The sequence below is a fragment of the Spinacia oleracea genome, chromosome 5 (genome assembly GCF_020520425.1).
Source record: "Spinacia oleracea cultivar Varoflay chromosome 5, BTI_SOV_V1, whole genome shotgun sequence".
NCBI lineage: Eukaryota > Viridiplantae > Streptophyta > Magnoliopsida > Caryophyllales > Amaranthaceae > Spinacia > Spinacia oleracea.
In genome coordinates this window covers 28,423,980-28,430,923 of record NC_079491.1, presented here as the reverse complement: position 1 = coordinate 28,430,923, position 6,944 = coordinate 28,423,980, and the positions used below count along the sequence as shown (strand labels likewise).

The 6,944-nt window shown below is 36.8% G+C and overlaps 1 protein-coding gene across 1 annotated transcript; it reads left to right on the top strand.

Annotated features, from left to right (window-relative positions):
- The first annotated feature begins 243 nt into the window (after positions 1-243).
- On the top strand, positions 244-6,576 carry LOC110806149 (vacuolar-sorting receptor 1). The gene is made up of 11 exons (XM_022011781.2): positions 244-899; positions 1,655-2,347; positions 3,268-3,356; positions 3,456-3,525; positions 3,615-3,698; positions 3,940-4,016; positions 4,125-4,206; positions 4,711-4,793; positions 4,905-4,968; positions 5,699-5,827; positions 5,943-6,576. Exons 1-11 carry the CDS (start codon positions 596-598, stop codon positions 6,143-6,145), a joined length of 1,878 nt encoding a protein of 625 aa, XP_021867473.2. The 5' UTR covers positions 244-595; the 3' UTR covers positions 6,146-6,576.
- The last annotated feature ends 368 nt before the right edge of the window (positions 6,577-6,944 follow it).

Below are 6,944 nucleotides of genomic sequence, written 5' to 3'. Positions count from 1 at the left end.
CGAAAACTACACACATATTTTCACACCAGGGCCAAGACATCATCCCTAAAGTTACTCTAGTTTATAGGAACAAACGAGTAACCGTCTCCTACACTCTAGGAAACAAAAGAGTAATTTTAAGATAAAACAAAAAAAAACACAACTAAAATCCCAAAATAAAAACTCCACATCAGACTTTAATTCAACTTTTTTTTAATTTCTTTTTTCTTTTCCTCCTTTTTCGAATTGGATGTTGATTACACCTGCCGCATCATCAAGCTTTCTTAACACACACCCAAAATACAAAAAAAACAAAAATAAAAATAAAAATACATGATCCAGACTACAAAGTTTGTTAAATTCACACTCTTCCTTTCTTAATATCTTCAAAAACAATTACAAAATCCCTCTATTACGCATCAATTTTCACCGCAATCCAATTCAGGAAACAAAAAAAGAAAGAACAAAGACATCAATTTTGACAAGTTTCCCCCTTCTATGATCCTGTATTAGATTAAATCTCTTAAGTTACACCTTAAATCTCCTAATTAATTTCTGGGTTTTCCTGGAACACTCAAAATCACCCTTTTCCTTGATCTGGGTATTTAACTTTTTGATGATGGCGAAGAAAAACACACAACTTTTGTTGATGATAAGCTTGCTAATCATGACTAGTTCGTGTTTAGGGAGATTTGTAGTGGAGAAAAACAGTTTAAAGGTGACATCTCCAAGTAATTTGAAAGGTGTTTATGAATGTGCAATTGGGAATTTTGGGGTCCCACAATATGGCGGTGCAATGGGTGGAATTGTGGCTTTCCCTAAATCTAATCAAAGGGGTTGTAAGCCATTTTCTGATGATGAAATTACCTTCAAACCTAAGCCTGGTGGATTGCCTATTTTTCTACTTGTTGATCGTGGGGGTAATTTAGTTTTCGTTCTCTTAATTAATCAGTAATTTCTCCATTTTTAATTTTATCGATCAAAAACTGTTTCTTGGTTGATTTGCATGTGATATAATTTGGGCTTAAGGTTAAATTTTGTTTGTTTAATCATGGTGATTATGTCTTATGTGTGTGAGATATTATTGATTGGTACATTTGCTTGGATGATTAACTTAGTTTGTTTTGAACTGTGGTTTTTAATTATTCCCTTCCCTAATTATAATAATACTTGTAATAAACCAATCTCATGTTATTAAATGTTACAATATCTGCATGTGATTATTTGTATTTATTAATGGTAAGGATTTTAACAGAACATAGGATAAATCATGGTCTCATGGGTGTTGGATTCGGTCCTTCTTAGTTATATGTATGTTGGATGAGATTATGACCTGGATTGACCTAACATTTGTATATTGTGAACATTTACTCGTTCGGAGCGATGGGTTATTTTCGAATGTGGATGCCTATAAATGGAGCTTGAAGGTGGTGGATGCTTTATGTTTATATGTGGTTTGATTGAACTAAGCAATGTAGCACTAGCATTCTACTTCTGTGAGTTCATCAAGTTTATAATGAATGGCAAACTTTATGTGAAACTTCTGCTTTAATGTCGTAGCCACTCTAATGTAAGATAAAAGAATCAAGACAATCCTGTTCTAAGCATGGGTTTTGTTCATTTTGTGACCTCTTCTTAACTTGTTTCTGACTTCCAAGTTTTGCGGTCTTTCCAGAATGTTTTTTCACCTTGAAGGCGTGGCATGCGCAGAATGCTGGTGCCGCGGCTGTCCTGGTCGCTGATGATAGAATTGAGCCTTTGATTACTATGGACACCCCTGAAGAAGGCACATCTGAGGAAGATTATGTACGGAATATCACTGTTCCATCAGCACTTATTAGCAAGGATTTTGGAGATAGGCTTAAGAAGTCTTTATCAAAAGGTGATATTGTGAAAATCAACCTTGACTGGAGGGAGACAGTCCCACATCCTGATGATCGAGTTGAATATGAATTTTGGACTAATAGCAATGACGAATGTGGGCCAAAGTGTGATGCTCAGATTGATTTTGTAAAGAATTTCAAAGGAGCTGCTCAGATACTTGAAAAGGCTGGTTATACTCAATTCACACCTCGCTATATTACATGGTATTGCCCTGAAGCTTTTATCTTAAGCAAGCAATGCACGTCACAGTGCATCAATCATGGGCGGTATTGTGCTCCAGACCCTGAGCAGGATTTCTCCGTAGGTTATGATGGTAAGGATGTTGTGCTTCAGAACTTACGCCAAGCTTGCTTGTTTAAGGTAGCCAAGGAAAATGGAAAACCGTGGCTTTGGTGGGACTATGTTTCTGATTTTGCAATCCGCTGCCCTATGAAAGAAAAGAAGTACACAAAAGAGTGTGCAGATCGAGTAATCAAATCTCTTGGTAAGAGCCATACATGTCTTTTGTTGGAACTTCATAAACTTCCAATCTCTTGGTATTTTAGTTATATCAACTTATTAGTTGATTCTACTCCTGTAGGTGTTGATATAAATCCCAAAACTCATCCTACTTCCTTTTTCTGGATGTCCTTATTTTATGTCCATTTACCATATTTATCTACTTATTCTTTGACTATTACCAAATCAACCTTGTTCCGTCGTGATTTTCAGAATCCTACTATTCTTTTTTAGTTAAATTGTATCACAATCCTTACGTATATTCAAAAGATAATATGGGTTAGAGGAGAAACTTTATTTCTGTCAAGTCTGATTCATTTTGCTATTCATAGTTATCACAACATAATGTTTTTATTCTCCTACAATGGTTTTCAGCATATGTTCACATCCGAATTTCTCAAGTATAAAAGGGTAGTACAAATGAGATCATTTTGTTAACTTTACATTGTTTCTACTGAGCTCTGTCAACATTCTCTCTACAATATTCTGCTGAACTGAATTTAGGTCGGGAAAGAGTTGATATTCTATGAACTATTGTATGATTTGTACCACAAGCTCATATTACAATTGTTTCTCGGCAAATGAGGATTTCCTCTGCCACCAGATTTGTTGTTGGGCCATTTAAAAGCCCTGCTTTATCCTTTCCCCCACATTTGTGAGCTAGAGGCAACACATTATGTTTAGGTCATTTTAAGCTACTGCTTCAAATGACCTGTTAACTGCTGATATGTCTGTGATGTTAGAAGCTTAGAGTCGTCATTATTTGATTATTGAATTTTATTGCTCCCTTATTTGCATATCTATCCTGTAGTCTTGCTTTTGGAAAGATGTGGTTTCCTTTTCCACTTTTTCATTTTTCTTTCTCTTGGAGACAATATGTTAATTTATTGTCTGTTTACTCTATAGACGTTGACATCAAGAAAGTAGACGAATGTATTGGTGACCCCGAGGCTGATGTGGAAAATCCTGTACTGAAGACAGAGCAGGAGGCACAGGTATTTGAAGATTGACTTTTTGACATGACATCCTCTGTTTCTGTTGAAGTGTGTGGTTTAACTTGGTCAGAGCTGATCTCTTCATTAAATTTGTTTCAGATTGGTCATGGTGCTCGGGGAGATGTGACAATATTGCCAACTCTTGTAGTTAATAATAGACAGTATAGAGGTTTGAATTTGATATTTGAGTTCTTTTGTGGTTGTAAACTCGTAATTACGCAGTTTATGTAGTTGCATCAACTTTTTCATATTTTTCAGGTAAATTGGTGAAGAATGCTGTCCTCAAGGCCATCTGTGCTGGTTTTGAAGAGACCACTGAACCTTCACTTTGTCTAACCCCAGGTCAGCTTCAAGTATTACGTTTTAAATGCACTGCATTATTTTGTATTTTTCTGTTCAGTTTGTCTTTTCTGGCTGTTCATGTGGCTATTATTTGTTTCATAGTGCAAATGATAGTATCATGAACCAAATTTTTTTGATAAAATGGTAGAACCCTATGTCCCAATTCCAAGTGCAATTAGACTGAAAGTCTGTTTGTTTGCATAATGTGACGTAACTTTTGTTGTGAACTTTCTGTTCACAGATGTAGAAACCAATCAGTGCCTAGAAAACAATGGTGGATGCTGGGAAGACAAGGCTTCTAATCTTACGGCATGCAGGGTAAGCATAACAGCTATAATTTACTGTGACTGTTGAAAGATATAAGAAAGTGTTTATTCATCAGGGTAATGAGTAAGGATATTTTTCTAATACTTTTCAATTGCTCAGGATACTTTCCGAGGCAGAGTCTGTGAATGTCCTACGGTGCAAGGAGTCAAGTTTGTTGGTGATGGCTATGTTCATTGTGAAGGTAGTTACTTATTGATGTATATCTTAGGCATATGAATTGATGAATGGTAGATCCGTTTTAGGGGGAGTCTGAATTTCCAAAACATTTTCTTTTTTGGGCTGAAGCCAAGATTTTATGTAAATTTTATTACTCTCGTCTGTTCATGACATCAACTTTTCTTCTCTCAATCCCTGCACTTACTCTTTCTTTCACTTTCTTTTCTATCCACTTTCAAATTTTTCACTTCATCATTACTATAAATCTCCATGTCAGTTACCAAACCCATATGTGAAGAAAATATAGTGACTGAGGTAATATGGGAAAAGACTAGGAGGTGCTTGTCCGCCTTAGCTCTTAGATTTAGCTCCTGGTTGTTGATTTCCACTTAGCAGTCAGGCTGGGGAAAAAGGATAACCTGCAGGTGCTGCATGTTGCTTTCTGTTACACGCAGTAGTCTACACTCTACTATGTGGAATGGAAACACTCATATCCGGTATGATAGTGTGAATGCTTTTTGTTTTTCAGCATCTGGGCATTTACACTGTCAGATCAACAATGGAGGATGTTGGAAGGATACACGTGGTGGCAAGACATATTCTGCTTGTGTGGTAAGTTCTTCTGACCCTGTTCATTGCAGGAATTAGTGTGTGCTCTAAAGGGCATGCTATTTACTTTCTGCTATATCTTTCTGATTCCAATATCATTGTTCGAATGTTCAGGATGAGCAGACTCATGTATGTAAATGTCCTCCTGGGTTCAAGGGTGACGGTATTCATTGTGAAGGTATTATTTTACTTAGTTTTCTTGCTTGATCAAATAATCACTAATACTAAGTGGAGTTGTGGACATGGTGCAATTTGCCTTCTCTCTGGCTAAAACTAAGTTTGGTTTGTATGAGTTTGGACTCTTTGGAGTGACTAGCTAAGACTTGACTGGCTGTTTGATTGTCTAATAGTCGCTGGCAAGTTCTGGGAATTTTTGTCTATTTTCTTCATAATGAGCGGAACAAAAATTCCTTGCAGACTGACTTACATTATTTTCTGCAATAATGAATTGCCAAGTGATAACTTGCTAATGTGATGGATGGGTTGGATATTCTAATGCATGGAAGTTTTAAGCTAGCAGAATAGTAGTAGTTCGCTTTTTCGGATATTTAACATGCTACCATGTTATACGAAGTATACAGTAGTAAAATAAAATAAAATAAAAAGTATGAAATCCTTGTGTCCCTTCACGGAATATTTCTCCCCTGACCCTGACTCTTCCTCGATACTTTACAATCAACATCAACATAACTCCAACTCCTTTGAAAGGATTCCACCCAACCAAGGGTAACTGGCTGGATGTCAGTACTAAGTAGTTTACTAGAGTGATAGAAAAAGGCTATTTCCGTTATGAAATAGTAGCACAGTTTAATTAGCAATCTGGTTTTTGTTCATACTTCTGAAACTAAAAGAATAGTGAAACCTGGCTTCATTAGTGAAGTGTTAATGGGTTAATGGTATTTATTCAGATGTGGATGAGTGCAAGGAAAAAGTAGCCTGCCAATGTCCAAAATGCAACTGTAAGAACACTTGGGGAAGCTATGAGTGCAGCTGTAGCAATGGTTTGCTGTACATGCAAGAACACGATACATGCATAAGTGAGTTACCTGTGAAATCTGCTTTAGTCTTAACATGTTATTTAGCTTGCACCTAATAAAGTAATGAAAAGGTGAGTTTTGTTTCTCCTCTTACCCTGAATAAATGTATATGCAGGTAACGGTAGTGGAGGTTCTGGGTGGGGGTTTGCTTGGATGTTTATTCTGGCATTGGGAGGAGCTGGATTGGGCGTATATGCATTTTACAAGTACAGGATACGGAGGTACATGGACTCGGAGATACGTGCAATCATGGCTCAATATATGCCTCTCGATAATCAAGTGGAGATCACCACTCATATTCTCGGGGGAGAGAACTGAGAACTCGAGTCTTAAGTTAAAGGTTGGCGCCAAAAGAGGAGGGCTAACTCAAGAGTCAAGATGTGTGATTACTCTTCTGTTGAGTTGGGCAAAAGGAAGTTTTCCACTAGGCCTGTGTATTTGTCCATAAAAGGCTACAAAATTTTCGGTATAGTGGTCTATTATCCTGAGTAATGTAGATGGGATGATGATGATGATGATGATGATGATGATGTCTCCCGCTATAAATAATTGTGCTTGTACATATCGAATCTTGAATAAGTGGTGGAGTTTTGATTTCCTGTCCATTTCAAGAAGCAAGCTAATTACATACAGGTATCTTTTAGTAGCATCAATCACTTAAATGTGGATTGTATACATTTGGAGAATCTGTTGGTCTTTCATTTCTTGGAGGTTATAATGGCCAATCATTGTTTACTTGATCGAACAAATCTTATATCGCAATCGCAATCGCATGTTTGAACCTTTTAGTGATGTTTGTTTTTATTTGGTTTTTTGACGGGTTTGGTGATCCATCTCTTGTTCCAGTTTCTACATGGTACCACTTTCCTTGAGCCAAGGCAACTGAAACTCTAGTTGCAATGACGATCATATCTGCACAAGAGACAACTCCTGCCTCCTGGACACACTTGCTCCAATCTTGCCTTTAAAACATCAATAAGTTCATAACCTCGGGCCCTGTTTTCTCTGACCTGCTTACGTCTAACAATATCCCTTTCCATAAAAATATAAAACAGTCGTTACTTATCAGGTATAACTGGTTGTACATAAAAAATTGCATGATATAAAATTTGTTACA

Bases quoted from the DNA above. Each gene is read 5' to 3' on its own strand.
- LOC110806149 (XM_022011781.2), top strand. From the start codon at position 596: ATGATGGCGAAGAAAAACACACAACTTTTGTTGATGATAAGCTTGCTA. The intron at 2,348-3,267 runs GTAAGAGCCATA...TTTACTCTATAG, and splicing joins TCGAGTAATCAAATCTCTTG to ACGTTGACATCAAGAAAGTA. The intron at 4,969-5,698 runs GTATTATTTTAC...GTATTTATTCAG, and splicing joins TGACGGTATTCATTGTGAAG to ATGTGGATGAGTGCAAGGAA.